The following is a 23,657-nucleotide window of genomic DNA, read 5'->3' on the forward strand; positions in this document are numbered from 1 at the left end:
TAAAATTCGGGTTTCGATACTCTCTTTGTATAGCTTTAAGCCTGCCAAAAATTCTTTTATCTTCCTTTCTCTTCATTTATTTATTTTTCTCAATATATCGTAAAGAGAAGATTTATGGAATGAAAACCGAAGGTATAAAAAACAAAACTAAAATAATATAGTCCACATTTCTTTGCGAGAAAAACTTAAATTTGTTTCTTATATTATCACTCATATAGTCGATTTCAGATTCTACCAGGAACGTGTAATACAACAAAATGTCTTGAAACGCAAAAGTGGTGCAAACAATGCAGGAAAATGCGTAACTTTCAGATTGTAAAATAATCCAAAAGAAAATATAGCGACAAACACAGAACACTTAACAGACATGTAGTTAAGATATCTTGTTGTTGTACAATAAAGATGAAGTCCATAGTAAAATATTTAAAGCAAAAAATTATTTAAAAAAAAAAGATCTGTATAAACAAACTACCGTAAAATAAACTTGTCACCGTAATGTTAGGTTCATAAATAATTCGAGTTGTTCGTTCACGTTGCAATGCTGCTTTACCTCATAAATTCCAGAAAAAATTTATAGCACTACTTTACCAGGCTGTTCATGTGACAAATTTTATGTCATGTGTCATTTATCACGACTCAAAGTTTTCTGTATAATGTATTGCTATTCAAAATATTGAGTATAAATCGAAAAAAACAAAGGTTTGAACTTGGAGACTGGATAGAGCTCAGAAAGAAAGGTTAATAGTTTTAGACACTTTCACAGAAGTAAGTAAAAGCTTGAAGATAAATTTCCTTTGTCTATTAAAAGTATAACAAGATAAAAGTTAGACAACAAATCTAGAACTCATAAAAGAATAACTGTATATATTTTCGTGTTTCCTAATAGAGCCTGATACAACATGGAGGTCAGGGCGATCGACTCGCGATTTCCTGGGTGCGAGTTCGATCCTCGTCATTGAACACGCTCGCTTTTTTTAGCCACGAGAGCTTTATAATGTGATGGTCAAGCCCACATTTTATTTGTAAAAATGCAGCCCAAGACTAGGGTTGGTGATGCTAATAACAAATTGCCTTCTCTCTAGTCTTTCCTCTAAATTCGGGCTGGCTAGCGCAGATAGCTCTCAAGACAATATTGAATTCATTGTACGTGTAACACTGGAATTAATTTATTTTTTAAAATATTGTTTGTATAACAAAAGATTGAATTCATTGTTAATATTGTATGTGTAACACAAGACTTGGTTCATTGTTAATGTTACACGTGTCACCTTTTTCATAATTTTGGAAGATCTAGATATAAGAGTATATTCACTAAAAATAAAAAGATACAAAACATTCGATAATCCTATTGTACTGATGGATAATCGGTCTATTTTACTCTCAGGAAGTCATCCGATGTACAGGGGTAAAGAGTTGGTCATAGGATAAAACAGACATGTCCAAACGTCTGTTAGTGGGAGCAAGTCTTCTATTGAGTTTACTTAAGTTACATCAGGTTTACAATCATCTTTAATGTGAACTAATGTATTAGAGGTGAGACACCTAGTCAACACCATTCACCGCCAGTCCTGAGCTGCTGACCGAATAGAGAGATTTGACTATCGTTCTTAGAAAGTGTGTAGCATGCTTTAGCGGTAACAGGACGTGAACCATAAACCTTCACATTCACATTAGCGGCACGCTTATCGTTAGGGCCACGCCATACTTACAAGATATTGCATTTTCTCTGAGATATGTATCTATGTGTAACGAAGAGGGTTTGATTTACATTTCGCAAAAAAGTTACACGAACTTTATCTGCACTATCCCTAATTTTGAAGTGATAGATTAGAGGGAAAACAGCTAGTCAACACCATCCACCGCCAACTTTTGGGCTACTCTTTTACGAATGATTAGTGGGATTGATCATCAAACTATAATGCTCTTGCGGTTAAAAAGAGGAACACGTTGGGTAACTGGGAGTCGAATTCGTGACTCTTAGATTGCTAGTCGAGAGCATTAACTAGTACGTCAGGAGTTGTAGAGGAATAGAATGTATCAGAACTACAATTTTGACATTATTTTGTTTCTCATATATAGTGTGATACCACTAAAAATTATATTGCTTTTGCAAAAACCCTTTCGTTGACGCAGAATATCAATACACTGAAATCATAAAACTATGTTCAGATCATTAGCTTGTAAAAGGACGTAAGAAGGCAGTTTCAAATGAGACACTAACGAAATCTATAAAAAATACAAACATAAAATCCAGATTTAGGTTAAGTGACCTTAAAAAACTTACTCTTAGACCTAAAGATGTCCAGATGAAGTGACCTTACGACCTACTCTTAGACCTAAACATGACTGGAGGAAATGATCTTGATTGGTTTGGTTTGTTTTGAATTTCGCGCAAAGCTACATGAGGGCTATCTGCGCTAGCCGTCCCTACTTTAGCAGTGTAAGACTAGAGGAAAGGCAGTTAGTCATCATCACCCACCGCCAACTCTTAGGCTACTCTTTTGCCAACGAATAATGGGATTGACCAATCACATTATAACATCCTCCGGCTGAAAGGGTGAGCATATTTGGTGTGACGGGAATTCGAACCCGAGACCCTCGGATTACGAGTCGAGTACCTTAACCACTTGGTCATGCCGGGCCAAGTGATCTTGATAACCTACTCTTAAACCTAAATATACCTAGATCAAGTGACCATCAGACCTACTTCTAGACCTTAACATGCCTGGTGGAAGGGAACTTGAAGACCTACTCTTAGACCTAAACTTACTTAGATGAAGTGATCTTAATACCAACTTTTAGACCTAAACATGCCTGGATGAAGTGATCTTGAAGACTTAAGTTTGACCTAAATATGCCTTGTTGACCTTCAGAGGGTGTCTTAACCTCCTTATTGGCTGGCTACGTCAAATAGATAAGAACACCTCCGAGTCACCTAGAGTTTTCATGTCCAGTTTGGTCTTCCTAGCTCTAGAATTGTGAGAGGAGTTGGCTTGACATAAACACAATCTGAATAATGCTCTTACAGTTGCTGTCATTTCTTAAAACTTTGTACCTAGCTGTTGAAATTAGCACGAAAACATAAATTTAGTGGTTCAGCAGAATACGACGCGCACCTTTAATAAACTGTAATAGAAGACAAAATATTTCATTTTTGAACTCCTAATTACATTAAATGTGTTTGACGAATAACTACAAAAATAAACTTTACATAGTGTGAATGTGTTTCTTTCTCATGACAAAGCCATATAGGGCTGTCTCCTGAGGTCTGCCGAAGGGGATCGAACCCCTTAGCTGAGCGTTTTAAATTCGTAGGCTAACTATTATACCACCGGGGAAATTTTTAACGAGGTGATAGGTAATTTATGAAAAGACAAATATTACGTAATTTCAATAGAATAATTAATGGTTCATCAATGTATCATTCACATATTTTAATTATACGCATACCAACGCAGGTGAAATTACGGGGAAAATAAAAGTTAGTTTTCCCACTTGTCATAGATATTAGTCTGTAATATTCGTATCCTGTCTATCTTGTGACATGCGGAACTGAACTATTGGTTATTAAAGTTAATTTTTACATTCTATAAACAATTCGACTGGGTTTCCTTTAGAGTAAAGCCACAATTGCTGTGTTAACCGCGGGGAACTGGCCCCCTGATTTTTGCTTTGCAAATCCGTAGACTTATTGCTGTCCTGCCGTGGACTAAAATCATTACAAACGCAAGAGTAAGTTTGTAGAAAACTCAAATATGTCGTGGGGTCGCTACACAGGGACACACGTCTAGTTGATCGTTTGAAATCAGAAAAATTTAAAATGGTTCTTTACACATAAACTTATAATCTCATAAGTGGCTTAGAAAATGAAATATTGTGCCTGATTGTACTGTAAGGCCTGACACAATTGCCTTTTGTATTTAGCTCGGCATGGCCAGGTGGTTAGGGCGGTCAACTCGTAATCTGAAGGTCATGGGTTCGATTCCCATCACATCAAACATACTCCCCCTTTCAGCCGTGGGGACGCTATAAAAAGCGATCAATCCTACTATTATTTGATAAATGAGTATCCCAAGAGTTGGCAGTGGCTGGTGATGACTAGCTGCCTTCCCTCTAGTCTTACATTGTCAAATTAGAGACAGCTAGCGCAGATAGCCCTCGTGTATCTTTGCGCGAAGTTCAAAACAAACAAACAAAATATTTTGTATATATCGGAATTGAAGATAGATAGTTTTCTTTTCTAATGGTTTTTAGTTTTTCGAGAGGAATAAAGGATTCTTCAACTTAAGCGCACCTGGTGGACTTTTAATAGAACCCTGTCTTCCGATAAATGTACTCAAGTATAGGATGAAGCGAGATTTGTGTGAGTTTACTTGGAAATATAAAGTGTTGTGTGAAAAACGTATCAAACTTTGTATTTGATGTAATTGACAGCGCTTCTTCTATTTATCTTCTTTTATAATGTTTGTAGTTTACTAGTTTTATAATATTACATAAAATGACGATTAGTTTCGACACGTCAATCAAGATACTGTTTTACCTTTCTCTGACGACAGAGGGACAGGATCTCATATTTCAAGATAACACATTGATATATGTAAGAGATGTCCTACTGGAATTGATTGAAGAAGATTAACACGTTCAAAGGTAAAGCGTAACCTAGTTTACAACTAACTGATGACTAGGTAACAATTTTTTATGGTAAGGATGAGGCATACTGTTTACTTTGTCCTGTCGCTTCGAACTCCGAGTTAGGTGACCATAAAAAATTAGGTTCTTTAATGTTAGTTTGCGCATGAAACTAATATAGTACGAAACTCAATTTAAAAATTATACGTCTGACTAGATAGAAGTGACCAGAAATATCAAAGCACTAACTCAAAAAATAGGTTTTACAGATGACTAAGTCCATCCTTTTCTCATAACATATGAACTAAAACAGAATATTAGCAGAATTGATATGTTTGGATAATTTCTATATGCATCAACCTGCTGTGACTGTTCTTCGCGTTTCATTAAACAGTTTGTGTCGTTGTTGGTGTAGCCGAAGTTTGCGAACTGATACGTCAATTAAGATGTCATATCCAAAATTCAAGTTCTAAATGCAGTAGCAAGCTGTTACAACAAAGTCATGTAAATCGATGTCAAACCTAACTCGATTCCTAAAGTTTGTCTTATGATCTATTCTTATTTATGAAATATTCATAAGTTCATTTTTTATCTCTTGTCACGTTACGTCTTCCATTTGCTGTGTTTCCACCTTTACACAGTGAATTATAAACACACATAAATATTTAACGGATGTCGTATGTTTTCAACGTTGCGAAATAAATGATGATGAAACTGAATTGTGTAACACCATTTATTAAAAGACTATCTTAACTACTGTAATGCTCGAACAACACAACGCAGTCATTTACTTTCTCACTGTTAAGCCCCCCCTCCAATGCCACAGAGGTATGTTTGCAGGCTTACACTGCCATAAACTGGATTTCGATACCCCTGGTAGGCAGACCCTCGATAGCCCACTGTGAAGATTCGTACTTAAGAAAACAAACAAGCAAACTGATTGTTCTGTAAGACTTTTTAATAAAATCGTGTTCTCAATTAATGTGATGTTGAAATTCCGTTAACTCAGAGATTTACTTGGTAAATATATCCGTAAAATACCAGTTTATTATTTTATTCAGGTGAAAAGAATGAAATGGAAACGGACTTGGGTTAATAAAAGTTTAGATATGGATTGCTGCTACTTCTTCTGCTGATGATTACTGAAGATTCTAAAACAAATTCAATATAGTGTAGTTTCCTTGCATATCTTACCAAACAACCCACTTAACTGCACTGTTTGCTTTCTGTGCCATTCTGTTTCGCTTCTCTCTCCACATTTTCCACTTGAATATAAACGTTTAGAGCATCTTTATTAAACATATATGTGTAAAATATATAAACTGTTCACCAACCCTCTAATGTGATACGTATTACTACACTTTCGTATCCTCATGTTTCCGATTTTGCTATTTACTGTAAAACATTTAAACCACGTTTTATCATCGACGAGTTCCAGAGAGATTACTTGGAACGGATCCAATTTTTCTGTCCACATCTCAGCGATAAGCAGCAGCACGTGATTGTGTAATTCGACAATTTAATAACGATAAATGATCTGATAAAAAGTTTCATTAGGAATCTAAAGCAAATTGTAATTTAAATGTCCAGTTATTACTTACACAGACGCAGCCATGGCAGTGTGTAATACATGATTTTATTTTTAGAGATGTACTTAGTACTGAAAATAGTATGATAATTATACTATGCATCATAATAATTTAAGTACAAATTTAGACACTGGTGCTTGAAATTTGGGGAGAGCAATACAAAGGGCACGTGACAAATACGAGGTTATATGTTCCCATCACTCGCCTCGGTTTTGGCCCTGCATGGCCAAGTGTGTTAAGGCGTTCGACTCGTAACCCGTGGGGGCGTTATAATGTTCGGTCAATCCCACTATTCGTTGGTAAAAGGTAGCCCAATAGTTGGCGATGGGTGGTGATGACTAGCTGCCTTTCCTCTAATCTTACACTGCTAAATTAGGGACGGCTAACGCAGATAGCCCTCGAGTAGCTTTGCGCGAAATTAAAAAAACAAACAAAAAAACAAACCCCTCGGTTTTCATTAAAGACGTGTTTTTATTGACTTACTCAATAATGCTGTTTGAGCAAAAATGTAAAGACAAAGTCAATACTTCGATTTCAGGCTACTTTCAAGGAACAATGAATTACACCACAGTTGGAACGTCATAATTTTTTATTAATCTTCGTATTTAGGCATAACAGAAACTTAGTGAAAGTACTTGAGTTCAGGTAATATTTTGTTTATCCACATCTGTTTTAGTAACTGTAGAGAGTTATTGCATTATTGCACCATATTTAATCAAAGTGTTGTTTGGGAATTTACTGCAACTGTCTGTGATACATTAACATAAAGTTTCTTTGGAAGTAACTTTTGACTTGTCAAGTTTTTGATCTATCAAATCCCCGATCTTCTCAATTGGGTTCACATCTGGGTTCTGTGGGGGCCATTGCATTATTTGATATACTTCAGCAGCTTCTTTCTTATCCAACTACTTCTTGCATATCTTGAATGAGCATTTAGGGTAATCATTTTCTACAAATAACACGCAAACCATTAGGTATAGCGAGGCGAATCAATAAATATCTGATGAAATTTGCGTGTTCCATTATTCTATCTATTTTGTAAATACATCCTGTCGCCTCAACACCCCAAGTCATTGCACTGTCTTCCCCATGCTTCATGGTAGGCGCGATATTTGTTTAGTTTTGTTAGCATGTTTTTGAATTTTGCGTAAAGTTACGCGGTGGCTATCTGCTTTAGCCGTCCCAAATTTAGCAACGTAAGACTAAAGGGAAGACAACTAGTGACCATCATCCACCGCCAACTCTTAGGCTACTCTTTTACCAACAAATAGTTGGATTGACCTTTACATTATAACATCCCACGGCTGAAAGAGGAAACATGTTTGGTGCGACGGGGAATCAAACCCGCGACCCTTAGATTATGAGTCGAGCGCCCTAACCACCTGAACATGCCAGTCTGATAGATGTTACAGTAAGTATCTTTCACCTTTTTCCCGCGTGTTAAAGTCCAGTATGTGCCAACGACTGTTAACATGATATGATTGCTACAAACTTTATGTTTTGAAACTGTTATAAATGCTCATGTTTGTGGTTAATTTTACACTCCAGTATTTTGGCTTCATCCCATAAAAGTCTGAAATTAGACGTAATCCGAGGATCGCGGGTTCGAATCCCGGTCGCACCAAACATGCTTGCCCTCCCAGCCGTGGTGGCGTTATAATGTTACGGTCAATCCCACTACTCGTTGGTAAAGAGTAGCCCAAGAGTTGACGTTGGGTGCCTTCCCTCTAATCTTACACTGCTAAATTAGGGACGGCTAGCGCAGATAGCCCTCGTGTAGCTTTGCGCAGAATTCAAACAAACCAAATCCTTAGATTTAATTTCCATAGTATACAAACCTCAACGACACTAGCTCGCAATTTCTTATTGATTTCTTCATTACTTCTACATGCATTACTATGAAGTGCTTGGTTATAAAAGACTCAATCTTTTTATTTGGTAGCCTGTGATTGATATAAAACACACAACCCAGGAGAACCAGAATCTATCTAGTTAAGTTTGATTTTGTTTTAAAACTACGGGAAGAGTTAACTAGACATAGTTACCGACATCACATGTAACTACAAATAAGATGACTTAGGCATGTCTTATTTGTATCGTTGCTTCCAAATTCTGACTATGTCTGTACTTCAACCGGTTAGTTGAGCCTTGGCGATCAAGAAAAAAGGAATGGTAACGCACATAAAACAATAATAAACTAGACAATGCGTTGGTCGAATGTTCTTTCTCAGATGTATGTGAGCTGTTTATAATTGTTCCAGTATTTACATACAACATTCAAGATTCTATGGACAGTAAACGTGATTGGTCATAGATAGAAGATATAATATTATTAAAATGATTAAATAAAATGAGAAAGACGAAAGAGCAACATTGTATTTTACCCTAATATCACTCATTGTGGTTGTTGTTTTGAATTAAGCACAAAGATACACAATGGGCTATCTGTGCTCTGCCCACCACGGGTATCGAAACCTGGTTTTTAGCGTTGTAAGTCCGCAGACATACCGCTGAGCCACTGAGGGGCTTGTTGTGTCACAGAGGTAACTGTGAAGGCTTATAACGCTACAAAGAGATAGCCCATTCTGTTGTTCCGTGCTTAATTACAAATAAACAAATTATGCTAATATATTATTAACTATAGCATTAAGAAAAAAGGAAAACAAAACCTAGAGGGAACAGAAGATTTTATTTTTGTCTTTTGTCTAAAATATTAAAACAGCTGATGCAGCTTCAATTTGTTCCTTCTTGCTTTTGATTTTAGATGCGTAATCAAACTAAAACATTTTGACATATTCGGAGTTATTGGATAATGTTCTAAGAGGTTGTCTAAGTCATCATCCACTATTCTAACAAAATGCTTCAGAGTACTTGCTACGAGCTTTTCGCGTGTGTGTGTATAAAGTTGTGTCCTACACAAACAAATAACAATGCAATACCTTAAACACATACAAATTGCGTCTGAATGAGGTAAAGGAGTATCCGGTCCTATGAGTACTGCAGTAATGTCTTTTTTGAGTGTTAGATGTAGTTTACATAATGTGAGTTTTTGTTATTCCTCAAGGACGACAGAGGTAAGTTTACGGATTTACAACGCTAAAATTAGGAGTTCGAGTCCCCTCGATAGGCTCAGCAGATAGCCCGTTGTGGCTTTGCTATAAGAAAACCACATACCCTCCTCAAGGACGTAATTGATTTATCTTGAAATACAATACACTTTGAGAAAGTTTATAAAATTATGTGATAATCACTTTTGAATAGAACATGAGAAACGGTATATACCGTGTTTCTCCGATAATAAGACCTACCCATAAAATAAGACCTAGTGTGATTTTTGGGGATAGTTTTAATATAAGCCCTACCCTTAAAATAAGCCCTAGTTAAGAGTTGCAGGAGGAGGAAAGAAATAAAAAAAAATAATTTATTAATTAGTTTGTTTAAGTATTAATCAGTTAGTTTAATAGTTTAATAATAGTTTATTTTAAATGGTTAGTTTAATAGTTTTACTTTGTAACTTCATTTTTTTAATATATCAAAATAAGACATCCCCCGAAAATAAGCCCTAGTGTCATATTTTGGAGTGAAAATTAATATAAGCCCTGTCTTATTTTCGGAGAAACACGGTATTAGAACTTATTAATGGCTATTCTGTATATGAAGTTTAAACCAGTGTTTCTTAACCTGATGGTCGCGGCCCACTGATGGACGACAAAATAGTTGACAATATTTTAGGAAATGTTACAAAACAGCAAAACTATAATGAAAACTACACGGTATTTCACACAATGCTAGCAATAAATTAATGTTAAGTACACGAACCCATCTATGAAACAACATTACCATATTTCTATAATTTTCTACGGTGGGTCGCAGAAAATGCCTTGAAGTTTAGGCGAGCCGTGTTACTAAGAATACTAACAAACACTGGTTCAAACCTTGTTCAAGGGTGTTTTCTTAGTGAATAAATAATGGGCTTTTTTCTTCACTCACAGGTGTCAGTGCTATTTCAACAAAGAAAATGTGATGAAAGCTTCTGATTTCACAGTTAAAAAGGGACTCTAATTTCTCCAATATGTATTTGATCAATCCTGCTACTAGCTGGTACGTTTGGAAAACAAAAAGCATTTTGTGTACCACACAAATAAATTAAGACGCGAGGGTCCCATTTTAGTACTCTTAATAACTATTTAAAGTGTTTGTGTAAAAGTATCGGTGTAATTATTCACTGGTCCAAGTAGGATTTTAAAGCCTAGAACCTATACTACGATGTCTAAAGAACAAGAAACACACATACTGTTTATGGACATTTTAACATAACGCGAAAACATGAAGCCAGGCAGGTACAGTTCAGGCCAGTAACAATATAACATCAAGCAAATTGCCAATCATCTCAATGGAACTACTACATTAGATCTTTTGGGAATTCCAAGTTTTTGTCTTTGGGAGAACCTAGAACAGTGATATTCTCAATTCTTCAACCACGAGATTTTTTACTGTTGTAAGTAAATTTCTGGCGCCTATAAACTCGTTTATGGTTTCTACTACAGTCTCTTGGTACTCTTCAAATAGAGTTTCATCTTGATAGTATTTGATACTGCTGTTCTGAGAATAGTCTCAACTGCCTCAGCAATATAAAAGTATTTGCAGCATATGACCAAAGGTCTTATTTTATGAACTGGATTAGTGACGACGTCAGAGTATTCCTGAAGTTGTTTGAAAACGTATTTCTTTTTACCATTTAAGTTCCTATCTTTAGCCTGTGTACAACAAATTCCGGTTGTTGGTATAGGTAGAATAGTTTCATATTCTCGGCTGAGTAGAAGTTCTTATTGTTGGCTGAAGTAGAAGAAGCTCTTGTTATTGGTTGAAGTAGAAGAAGCTCTTGTTATTGGAGTAGAAGTTCTTATTGTTGGTTGAAGAAGAAGAAGCTCTTGTTGTTGGCTGCAGTAGAAGAAGCTCTTGTTATTGGAGTAGAAGTTCTTATTGTTGGCTGAAGTAGAAGAAGCTCTTGTTGTTGGCTGCAGTAGGAGAAGCTCTTGTTATTGGAGTAGAAGTTCTTATTGTTGGCTGAAATAGAAGAAGCTCTTGTTATTGGAGTAGAAGTTCTTATTGTTGGTTGAAGTAGAAGAAGCTCTTGTTGTTGGCGTTGAAGTTCTTATTGTTGGTTGAAGAAGAAGAAGCTCTTGTTGTTGGCGTTGAAGTTCTTATTGTTGGTTGAAGTAGAAGAAGTTCTTGCTGTTGTTAGAAGTTCTTGTTGTTGGTTGAAGAAGAAGAAGCTCTTGTTGTTGGCTGCAGTAGGAGAAGCTCTTGTTATTGGAGTAGAAGTTCTTATTCTTGGCTGCAGTAGGAGAAGCTCTTGTTATTGGAGTAGAAGTTCTTATTGTTGGTTGAAGTAGAAGAAGCTCTTGTTGTTGGCGTTGAAGTTCTTGTTGTTGGTTGAAGAAGAAGAAGCTCTTGTTGTTGGCTGCAGTAGGAGAAGCTCTTGTTATTGGAGTAGAAGTTCTTATTGTTGGCTGAAATAGAAGAAGCTCTTGTTATTGGAGTAGAAGTTCTTATTGTTGGTTGAAGAAGAAGAAGCTCTTGTTGTTGGCGTTGAAGTTCTTATTGTTGGTTGAAGTAGAAGAAGCTCTTGTTGTTGGCGTTGAAGTTCTTGTTGTTGGTTGAAGAAGAAGAAGCTCTTGTTGTTGGCTGCAGTAGAAGAAGCTCTTGTTATTGGAGTAGAAGTTCTTATTGTTGGCTGCAGTAGGAGAAGCTCTTGTTATTGGAGTAGAAGTTCTTGTTGTTGGTTGAAGTAGAAGAAGCTCTTGTTATTGGAGTAGAAGTTCTTATTGTTGGTTGAAGTAGAAGAAGCTCTTGTTGTTGGCGTTGAAGTTCTTATTGTTGGTTGAAGAAGAAGAAGCTCTTGTTGTTGGCTGCAGTGGCTGCAGTAGGAGAAGCTCTTGTTATTGGAGTAGAAGTTCTTATTGTTGGCTGAAGCTCTTGTTAGAAGAAGCTCTTGTTGTTGTTGAAGAAGAAGTTCTTGTTGTTGGTTGAAGAAGAAGAAGCTCTTGTTGTTGGCTGCAGTAGGAGAAGCTCTTGTTATTGGAGTAGAAGTTTTTATTGTTGGTTGAAGTAGAAGAAGCTCTTGTTGTTGGCTGCAGTAGAAGAAGCTCTTGTTATTGGCTGCAGTAGAAGAAGCTCTTGTTATTGGAGTAGAAGTTCTTGTTGTTGGCTGAAGTAGAAGAAGCTCTTGTTATTGGAGTAGAAGTTCTTGTTGTTGGTTGAAGAAGAAGAAGCTCTTGTTGTTGGCTGCAGTAGAAGAAGCTCTTGTTATTGGAGTAGAAGTTTTTATTGTTGGTTGAAGTAGAAGAAGCTCTTGTTGTTGGTTGAAGTAGAAGAAGCTCTTGTTGTTGGCGTTGAAGTTCTTATTGTTGACTAAAGAAGAAGAATTTCTTATTGTTGGTTGAAGTAGAAGAAGCTCTTGTTGTTGGCGTTGAAGTTCTTATTGTTGACTAAAGAAGAAGAAGCTCTTGTTGTTGAAGTAGAAGTTCTTGTTGTTGGCTGAAGTAGAAGAAGCTCTTGTTATTGGAGTAGAAGTTCTTATTGTTGGCTGAAGTAGAAGAAGCTCTTGTTGTTGGTTGAAGTAGAAGAAGCTCTTGTTGTTGGCGTTGAAGTTCTCATTGTTGATTAAAGGAGAAGAAGCTCTTATTGTTGGAATAGAAGTTCTTACTGTTGGTTGAAGTAGAAGAAGCTCTTGTTATTGGAGTAGAAGTTCTTATTGTTGGCTGAAGTAGAAGAAGCTCTTGTTGTTGGTTGAAGTAGAAGAAGCTCTTGTTGTTGGTTGAAGTAGAAGAAGCTCTTGTTGTTGGCGTTGAAGTTCTTATTGTTGATTAAAGGAGAAGAAGCTCTTATTGTTGGAATAGAAGTTCTTACTGTTGGTTGAAGTAGAAAAAGCTCTTGTTGTTGGAGTAGAAGTTCTTGTTGTTGGTTGAAGTAGAAGAAGCTCTTGTTGTTGGCATTGAAGTTCTTATTGTTGATTAAAGGAGAAGAAGCTCTTATTGTTGGAATAGAAGTTCTTACTGTTGGTTGAAGTAGAAAAAGCTCTTGTTGTTGGCTGCAGTAGGAGAAGCTCTTGTTATTGGAGTAGAAGTTCTTATTGTTGGTTGAAGAAGAAGAAGCTCTTGTTATTGGAGTAGAAGTTCTTGTTGTTGGTTGAAGTAGAAGAAGCTCTTGTTGTTGGCATTGAAGTTCTTATTGTTGATTAAAGGAGAAGAAGCTCTTATTGTTGGAATAGAAGTTCTTACTGTTGGTTGAAGTAGAAAAGCTCTTGTTGTTGGCTGCAGTAGGAGAAGCTCTTGTTATTGGAGTAGAAGTTCTTATTGTTGGTTGAAGAAGAAGAAGCTCTTGTTATTGGAGTAAAGTTCTTGTTGTTGATTAAAGAAGAAGAAGCTCTTGTTATTGGAGTAGAAGTTCTTGTTGTTGGTTGAAGTAGAAGAAGCTCTTGTTGTTGGCATTGAAGTTCTTATTGTTGATTAAAGGAGAAGAAGCTCTTATTGTTGGAATAGAAGTTCTTACTGTTGGTTGAAGTAGAAAAAGCTCTTGTTGTTGGCTGCAGTAGGAGAAGCTCTTGTTATTGGAGTAAAAGTTCTTGTTGTTGATTAAAGAAGAAGAAGCTCTTGTTATTGGAGTAGAAGTTCTTGTTGTTGGTTGAAGTAGAAGAAGCTCTTGTTGTTGGACGATGTGAAGACGTTCACATTGTTTTCCGATGTAGAACAAGCTCCTATTGTTGGCCGAGATAGAAGTTCTTATAGTAGGTGAGGTAGTAAACGTTTTTGTTGTTAATTGAGGTAAAATAGTCGATTTGGTTTATTTCTTTTCTACGTTTATTCATGTCGTATTCTAAAGCATGAAATTAGGAAACTGTTACCTTAAAGAAAGCATTGAAGCTCTCCAACTTTTATTAATGTTAGATGTAACTGAAGCGATGTGTTTTAGTCTCTTCTTGTATACAATGATCCCAGAACAAAGTTGGGGTTTCACACTTTGAATTTTAAAACAACTACTTCAGTATTCTAAAACGTTCCCATAGAAACATCAACTCATCAGATTTGACTTGTTCTTTCTGTTTGCAGTGTTTTTTTCCTTTCGTGACAACTACAGAGGTTGGATACATTATAGTAAAACGATTTGTAATATGCAAGTCAGCAAGTCGCGTGACAATCACAACTGATATAAAGCTACAGTGAAGCAGACTGAAAGAGATGCACGTTTTGACAATGTTGACGGTATGTGAGTGCTGTGATACTACCGAAAACTGATGGGGAAAAGAGTACGTTTATTGGTTTTATTGAATTTTACACAGAGATAGATACTCAAGAAAGAGTATCTTTCCGACGTAGTGTTCAACCCATAAACACGTGTTCAGTTGAGGATTTAGAATTTCTAGACCATGGAAACTTGATGGTATTCGAAAAACAATACACCTCAACTTGAGACATAAGGACAGTCCAGAAGGAGCCTTTGTTCGAAACTAGTTGTACCCCACCTCTGATGAACAAAGTGACACGACCACAAAAATCTACGACTATGTAGCCCAGGCAACAGTATGTAACATAACCAAGAAGGATCTCCGTGTACACAAGCTAATTCTACGCCATATCAAAATCAACTGTCACATAGATGGATAACAAAACAAATATTCATGTTATTCTGAGGAGTCGCACTAATGAAACTAACGTTGGAAAATCGTCTTTTTCATATATTAGATGAATTGTGGAAAGCTGCAGGAGGAATGAAGAATTTTGAACATAACAACATTAATACTAAGGCGTTTGAGATGCAAATTACTCTAAGGAGCTATTTTCAAGTTCTAGAATCTCCAGGAAGGATATATACTATAACTAACTGGTGAGAATACGAATCATTTTAAAAACAACCTTTGTACTATAAGCAAATTAAAGGGCCATTGATATTATACTGGGACCCATGTTTCTTAATTTATTTGTGGAACATAAAAAAACAAAACGCTAGATGTTTTGCCAGCTACTCTAATCAGTTGTCTTTATCGCAACGCGTGTGTGTTTTATTATATATAGCAAAGCGACATCGGGTTATTTGCTGTGCCCATCGAGGGGAAACATACCCCTGATTTCAGCGCTGTAAATCCGGAGACTTACTTGTCTCAGCGAGGGATATTATCGCAGCGAAATACAGTTTTAACAATTACTGTTTTTCTTGTTAATGCTAAGTTTAAATAATAAATGTCATGGGAAGCTTTGGCGAAATGAATGTAACAGGGGAAGGGTTTATTTACTTAAAAATTTCAGGAGAGTAATTTTAATCAAAGACGAAAATTACTAACACATTCAAAACCAGCTTTTTCTAGGTATTTTTAACCCCTTAATTACAAAGCATTTGTTACAAATATTACACATCCAATAAAATCCACGTGACATTAATTAATATAAGTTATAAAAACTAAATGCAGTATTGTTATTCTCAAGCACACGGAAATAAATGTAGGAAATACCGTTTATTACGGTAAAAAAAAGACATAGTAAGTGACAGAGCATGAGACATAAACCTAACTTAATGAAACATTTCTAGAGAGCCACGTGTGTGTTTTGAGATCGTCTTAAAAAACACCAGCTGAACTTAGTCTGATTTGCGTATGTGTAACGTAATTCGTTTAAAACGACCTAATGATCTGTCTTTGTAACAAACAATGGATAAGCCAGTCTTCTTTTCTTAATATCTTTCTTTTATTTTTATTTTTCAGTGGCAGAACCCAAACAACAGTATTTTCTGTTAAAACCTTCTGATACAGTGGTTATTGAAGGCCTCACCGCAATGTTGCAATGTAAAATAAAAAACCTGGCGGGAGTTGTTCAGTGGAGCAAAGATGGCTTCCTTTTGGGTAAGACAAGTTTTCTAAGTATATTTATGTAGTAGACGTTTTATTTGTTGGTTAGAATTAGTTCTTGGTGTCTAAAATACTTAGAAAACTTATTGTTTCGTAGCTATTCAATGAAACATAATTGAAAACTGTTGTTTTTGGTTATAAAAATTTACTTCTAGAGTGGAGATTTCCATGATCTTCTTAAACCGTTAGAGTATGGGAAATGTGTGTTAAAATCAGTATAAATATGTATATGTACATAATTGTGCGTTAGGTCATGCTAGGTACACTTGTATGTGAAGTGTTAAAAACCCCTATGATATTCCTACCAAGCTGTCTTCTATGATTGAGGAGTGAGTCTGAAGGCTTTTACAAACCGAGTTTCGATACCTGGGATTAGCACAGCACAGATAACGCATTTTATACCTTCTTGTTTAACAACAACCATTTCAAGTGGCTGAACGGTAAGTCTGAAAATTAATAACGTTAAAATCTGTCTTTCGATACCTGTGGTGGACACACAGACAGCCAATTGTGCAATCTTCTGTTTAACAACAAATTAACAAACCTTGCAAGTTAAAACGTACATCCATTTGTGTAACAACATTCTAGAGCCCGGCATGGCCCGGTGGTTAAGGCACTCGACTCGTAATTTCAGGTTTGCGAGTTCGAATCCCCTCACACCAAACATGCTCGCTTTTTCGTGGGGGCGTTATAATGTTAAGGTCAATCCCTTTATTCGTTGGTAAAAGAGTAGCCGAAGAGTTGGCTTAATTAGGGACGGCTAGCGCAGATAGCCCTTGTGTAGCTTTGCGCAAATTTCAAAAATAAGCAAACAAACAGAATTCTAGACGCCATTGTTGTGAAATAAAAACACCATAAACAAGCAATACTTTATGGACACAATTTCCGCTCACTGTATACTTGATAAGTTTAATTTTCATATCATGATGGACTTATATCTATTCCTATTTCACTCATACAATGTTTATTTTCATTGTGTATTGGTACCGGTATTTTGAACCACAACGATACTTTTTGCAACTCATGGACTGAGCGATCAGATCAGTAGCCTCTAATGATTAAACATAATTTAAAAGTTCTGATCAGATGAAGGTCAACCAGTCACCAGCACCTGCCGGCTATACTTAACTGAACAACATAATTGGTTGTAACAGTTGTAACACCTTTCTCAATAGCCACTGTCTTTGATCTTAACATCTGATTTTACAAATGTGAAAGACGAACGATGAGAATGTACGAACACAGAACAGTTAATTATTTTTTTGGTTGTGTAGTTGTTTGTCAGAACTGTGAGCTTCTAAACATATGATGGTTAGTAGGTATTTCATTGTGAAAATGAACTATAGGCTGAGAATGATGTAGTAATGGTTATCTTGTTGTTAGCCACACAGTTACATGATGGACTATGTGCATGTTGTTACTAGATAATTAGCATTAATAACCCCTCTGATCTGCAGTTCCAAGTCAATAGTTTAAAGTACTGAAGAACAGTTAGTTATAGTTGTGAGAGTTCCAAGTCAATAGTTTAAAGTACTGAAGAACAGTTAGTTATAGTTGTGAGAGTTCCAAGTCAACAGTTTAATGTACTGAATGCCTTATAATCTGGTATGTGAAATAAAGACCTAGTAAAGCACATCCACTGAAAATACGCGACAGCTTGGATTATCCCAGTACGAGCTACAGAAGGTGGAATGTCACTCAACTGTTACTCCTGGTAATAAAAAGTGTCTCCTACAAGTTGATTTATCTGTACGACAACTAATTTGTGTTTTGATTGCTTTACGGCTTTTTAGTTTATTACTAACACAGAACTGAGACATCTATCATATTTTGGTAAAGAAGAATGGGTCTTGAGATGGATGGATATTAAGATGGATGATTGTTGAGACCTTAATATACGCTGTAAGCTATCATGAGCGCTCCTATGATTCAGTGAGGATTATAACGCCAAAATACGGTTTTGAAATCCCCTGTAGACAGAGAAAAAGTAACGTATAGTACTGTTTAAGAACAACCAAACAAATAAACACGTTGTTATGTTGTGATTAATGCTCGTCTGGGGGAAGTCATCCTTTTAATAATAATAGCTAATAAAAATTAATTTTATCACGATAATTGAATGTCGCAACTTATTCTAGGCATACAGGATGAATTTTTACTATATAAAAGGTTTAGTTAACATAAAGAATAAAAAGTATTAACACACAACTGTCTTTCATTATATCCTTCCACCAACTAAATACACACATCGCAAATCGTTCATTCAAAAATTGTTTCACTTATAAATAGCCACTAAAAAGAAAGCGTCTTCACTTTCTTACTCCAGGGTGCGTAATATTGACAGTAAAAACTACACTACCGCTTCAATTTAAACATTTTATAAGCCCCGATTATATGAGGTAATGACTTTTACTCCGAATATTCGCTTTTTACTTTCTAATGTGTTGGTTAATACGTTCTATTTCACCAGATTTGTGCTGCAAGTTAGAGAGAGAGAAAAAAATGTAGACCTAAGATAGGATTGTCTTGGTTTCTTTTAGTTATTTTAACAATTTTTATTTTATTGTAAGTATGTAAAACACAAAGTATAATTTTACAAATTATGATTTGTAAACCCAACAGTGTAAAATATGGTATTACAAATATCTTCCACTTTAGGCCTACTGGTTAAGTTCGAATTTCACGCAGCAAAATACGCCAGCTTTCACTGACAGACCACGCTGGCCTACTTCCAAGGAGTAAGGCGATTTATGTGTTTCTTGGTGGTGAATGTTCCCGATTTAAGGCCCAGTTACTCCGGGAAAGCACCGTGTGGGGGAAAACGGCTTTGGTGTACCAATCCCGGGCATACAAATGTGCCAACAAAAGATATATACGGGTGTTTTAAGGTGTGACATTTGCCGAGGTGAATGTCACTATAATCAGAGCCAACATTCTACCAAGTTCAAAGTTATTTTTCAAACTATAACTTCTAACTACGTGTGAGTGAATGAAGGAGACCAAAAACCAACCGAGTGTTTGCGCATCATGCTTGATAACATAAGTAGAAATTCGTTGTTAGAGAAACACGTTAGGATTAACTGGGGAGCCTCAGTAACCGCGTCGTTACTGTTTTACGTCGTGCAGTTAAAAGAAGTCAAAATCAAAGACACAATAACTACACGTTACACTCAATCAAGTAACTTGTAATTAAATATATATTTTTTCACATAGTTTATTTTCACCATTGAAATAATTATGCCATACGTACATAGAAATACCGTTCACAGATGTTATAATTACACAAAAATTGTTTACAGAGGCTATACCTGCACAGAAATATTGTTTACTGAGGTTATACTTACCCAGAAATATTGCTTACAGAGGTTACAATTACACAGAAATACTGTTTACAGAGGCTATATCTACACAGAAATATTGTTTACTGAGGTTATACTTACCCAGAAATACTGCTTGCAGAGGTTACAATTACACAAAAATACCGTTTACAAAGGTTGAACTTGCACAGAGATACGGTTCACAAATATCATAATTACAAGAAATAACACTTAAATATACCATAGTTACACAGAACTACTGTTCACAGATGTTATAATTAAACAGAAATGTTATTCACAGATGCTACACGCACACAGAAATAAAATTTATGGATGTTACACTCGCACAGAAATACTGTTCACAGGTACTAACTACAGTTACACAGAAATACCATTCATAGATAGCATATATATACAGAGATAACGTTCACAAAAACAATATACAGGTTGTACGTTTCAAGGTGCTATATTAAGAGAGAAATACCATTCACTGATATTGCATATAGCTTCAACGCTTCAAGGTCTTATATTTATAAATAATTATTGTTTTGTATGCTATATTTGAACATAGTCACTGTTTTCATATCCTACTTTTCAGAAGATATTTGATGAGGCTGTGATTTACTGATCTATTGGCATATAAAGTACAGTTTGAAAGCACGATAGTTCACTTTTAACTTTGTATTTGACGATAGTTATTTATTTGTTAACACGTGTACTCTTTTGTGCCTTTGCAGGTATTTTGTAACCCTAAGAAAACCTTTAATTTCTCGAACACTTTAAATTATAAGGTGCAAATAAAACTACGTTTACAAACGAGTTTAACGTTATTCCCTGACGGCCCGGTAGGGCCAGGTGGTTAGGGGCGCTTGGTTTGTAATATGAAGGTCACGGGTTCGAGACCCGTCACATTACCACTATTCATTGGCAAAAAGAGTAGCCCAAGAGGTGGCAGGTGGGTAGTGATAACTATTTGTCTTGCTTCTAACGGTTAGCACAGATACTACTCATGTAGCTTTCGCGAAATTCAAAACAAAAAATTATTCTCTGAAGAAATAGTTTCGGGGCATTAATATTTTTGCTGTATTATAATTATAATCATGTTCATTACTGACGGTAAAAAATTGGACTGTTTTATACACATAACTACGAAAGTTAGTAAAAACTTTTGGGATGAGTCCGAAAGAAACTGCGTTGTATAATATTATTTACGGGTCCACTCCCAGGGTTCGATTCCCCGTGGTGGATACAGATGATAAGTCAATGTAACCTTGCTCTAAGACAAACAATTATTTATCAAAATCGTGCATTATGTACTATTTAATCGCCTCATCCCTAGTGGCACAGTGATATATCCATGTACTTACACCACTAGAAACCCTGTTTCGATACCCGTGGTGGGCAGAGCACAGATATTCCACTGTGTAGCTTTTTTGTGCTTAACTACAAACAAACAAACTATTTAACCATTCCATAATAATTAAAGCGTGTCTCTAATAATAAGATACAAGACGAATCAGAGCTGTCCTGGTAGACACTACGAGTACGATTCTGTCTGTCCAAATATTAATCAACATTGTTAATTAACTCGTTTACATGATGAGTTACACATTTTTTTAAGTGTCGTATTTTTCTTTATGCTACGGCACCTGAAATCGCACTAATAAACTACCTCACCGTGTTTGTTCTTGTTTATCGAAAGTAATCAATAAAAATCAATAATCTCAAGCAGTTATTGATTCAACCGGAGACTTCGTGAAGTAAGACAAGCCTTTCTATCAGTTTAATAACCTTTCTTTCTCTGTCGTGTATATATATATGTATATATAACTTATTTCATACGACTCTTATTTCCAGGCCCGGCATGGCCAAGCGTGTTAAGGCGGGCGACTCGTAATCTGAAGGGCGCGGGTTCGCATCCCCGTCGCGCCAAATATGCTCGCCCTTTCAGCCGTGGGGGCGTTATAATGTGACGGTCAATCCCAATATTCGTGGTAGAAGAGTAGCTCAAGAGTTGGCGGTGGGTGGTGATGATTAGCTGCCTTCCCTCTAGTCTTACACTACTAAATTAGGGACGGCTAGTGCAGATAGCCCTCGAGTAGCTTTGTGCGAAATTACAAAAAACACAACAAACTCTTATTTCTCCGTCACTACAGTAAAGTTGCCAGGAAAAATAAATTCCTTTTCTCAATTTCATAATATTGGTTGTATAAATTGTACTCAATTATTTGGTAATCATTGACATTGTTTCTTCTTCGTTGATATGTAGCAGATCGTTTTATTAATGTGCCATTTTTTTATTATTCGTCAGTCGGTGCAGACCTTTACACTGTTGTTCCATTTTTTCTTCGTGACTACATAGTAGACCGTTTACATTGTTGTGGCAGTATTTCTTCTTTGTTGATACACGTGTAACGGGTTTAATATTATGCATTTATTTTAATACTGCGCTCGTTTCAGTTTGACGCATGTGAAGTATATTGTTGGATGTGTATTGCGCATGTTCTCTAAATTTGTAGAAAATTCTCGAGAGCAAATATCAACAAAATATGGTTTACAAAAATACTAGCATGGCCCGGCATGGTCCAGTGGTTAGAGCACTCGACTTTTAATATGAAGGTCGCGGGTTCGAATTCCCATCACACCAAACATGCTCGCCCTATCAGCCTTGAGGGCCTTATAATGTAACGGTCAATTCCACTATTCATTGGTAAAAGAGTAGCCAAAGAGTTGGCAGTGGGTGATGATGACTAGTTGCTTTCCCTCTAGTCTTACACTGCTAAATTAAGAACGAATAACGCAGATAGTCCTCGTGTAGCTTTGTGTGAAATTCAAAAAACAAACAGGCAACAAGCCTTCGAATACTATTGAACTATCGAGAAACCCGCCTAATGAGTATATAGAAGCAAGCAATCACAAAACGCCACGAGAGACAGTTTTTTAATATTGCTGGTTTGCTACAATCAGTATAATATAAGCCCAGGAACCTGTAATTGTGTTTAACGCTTATTAATCGGACAACTACAGAAGTTGACCAGGAACGTTAAAATATTTCAAAAATTACAAACCGTTTAACTTCAGATAATTAGCTTTGAACGTTAGTATTTCTACAAAAACATTAAATATCTTCGTTGGGAAAAAGTCAGCTTACAAGCGGTGTAAGGCCAGCCAAAAAAATACAGGTGCTACTTAAGCAAGATGCATTAATATCAACTTAGAATTAATTTGCTCGTCGTGGACCTGGACCATCGATAAAATATTCAGTTCTAGACCAGATAAAAGGCTCAGTATAGTTTGTAAGTTGTAAAACTCTTGTATATAAACCGGTATTTGTACTAACCGTTATTATAAACTGTATTGTTCTTTGTATATTAAAATATATTTCTGTTATGAAAGAAATTGTGTGCATCAGTCTTGTTGGCAAATAACATAAGTTTGATACATATCAAAATTTAATTAACTTTAAATTCAAATTCAGAATGTTTTAAAATTATTTCATCCCAATTACAGGGTCGCAATGAATAAAGGAAAACCTTCGATAACGACTCATTATCGATATGGGTTTATCACATTATCTGATATTTATGGTATAATATATATATGTGTGTGTGCATCTACTACATTACGTAGCCTCACGCTGGACCCTATCGCTAGTTTGAGCCAAGTTTCAGGCTATTAGAATTTGTAAAATACTCTAGGATGATAAAACTATGTCTAAAATCGTGGGATAGTCTAAAATTCGTTATATTCAAGTACGTGCATTGCGATGGCGGATTCACTATAAATTGCCATTACCTTGGCTGTATAGAGTCTGTATAATTTGAAACCTCAGTAAGCTTCATGACAACCAGCTGCTAGATTGTCTGTATAATTTGTAACCTCAGTAAGCTTTATGACAACCAGCTGCTAGATTGTCTGTATAATTTGAAACCTCAGTAAGCTTTATGACAACCGGCTGCTAGATTGTCTGTATAATTTGAAACCTCAGTAAGCTTCATGACAACCAGCTGCTAGATTGTCTGTATAATTTGTAACCTCAGTAAGCTTTATGACAACCAGCTGCTAGATTATCTGTATAATTTGAAACCTCAGTAAGCTTTATGACAACCGGCTGCTAGATTGTCTGTATAATTTGAAACCTCAGTAAGCTTCATGACAACCGGCTGCTAGATTGTCTGTATAATTTGTAACCTCAGTAAGCTTTATGACAACCAGCTGCTA

At 36.0% G+C, this 23,657-nt stretch overlaps 1 protein-coding gene across 1 annotated transcript in view; it reads left to right on the plus strand.

Moving 5' to 3' along the window:
* Positions 1-23,657, plus strand: part of LOC143233240 (nephrin-like) — a 313,070-nt gene that overhangs the window by 220,438 nt on the left and 68,975 nt on the right. Inside the window, exon 2 of the mRNA XM_076469227.1 lies at positions 15,976-16,113. Within this exon, the coding sequence (XP_076325342.1) occupies positions 15,976-16,113 (138 nt within the window). The remainder of the gene's footprint in view (positions 1-15,975; positions 16,114-23,657) is intronic.

This window comes from Tachypleus tridentatus, chromosome 12 (assembly GCF_004210375.1).
Source record: "Tachypleus tridentatus isolate NWPU-2018 chromosome 12, ASM421037v1, whole genome shotgun sequence".
In the NCBI taxonomy this organism is placed as follows: domain Eukaryota; kingdom Metazoa; phylum Arthropoda; class Merostomata; order Xiphosura; family Limulidae; genus Tachypleus; species Tachypleus tridentatus.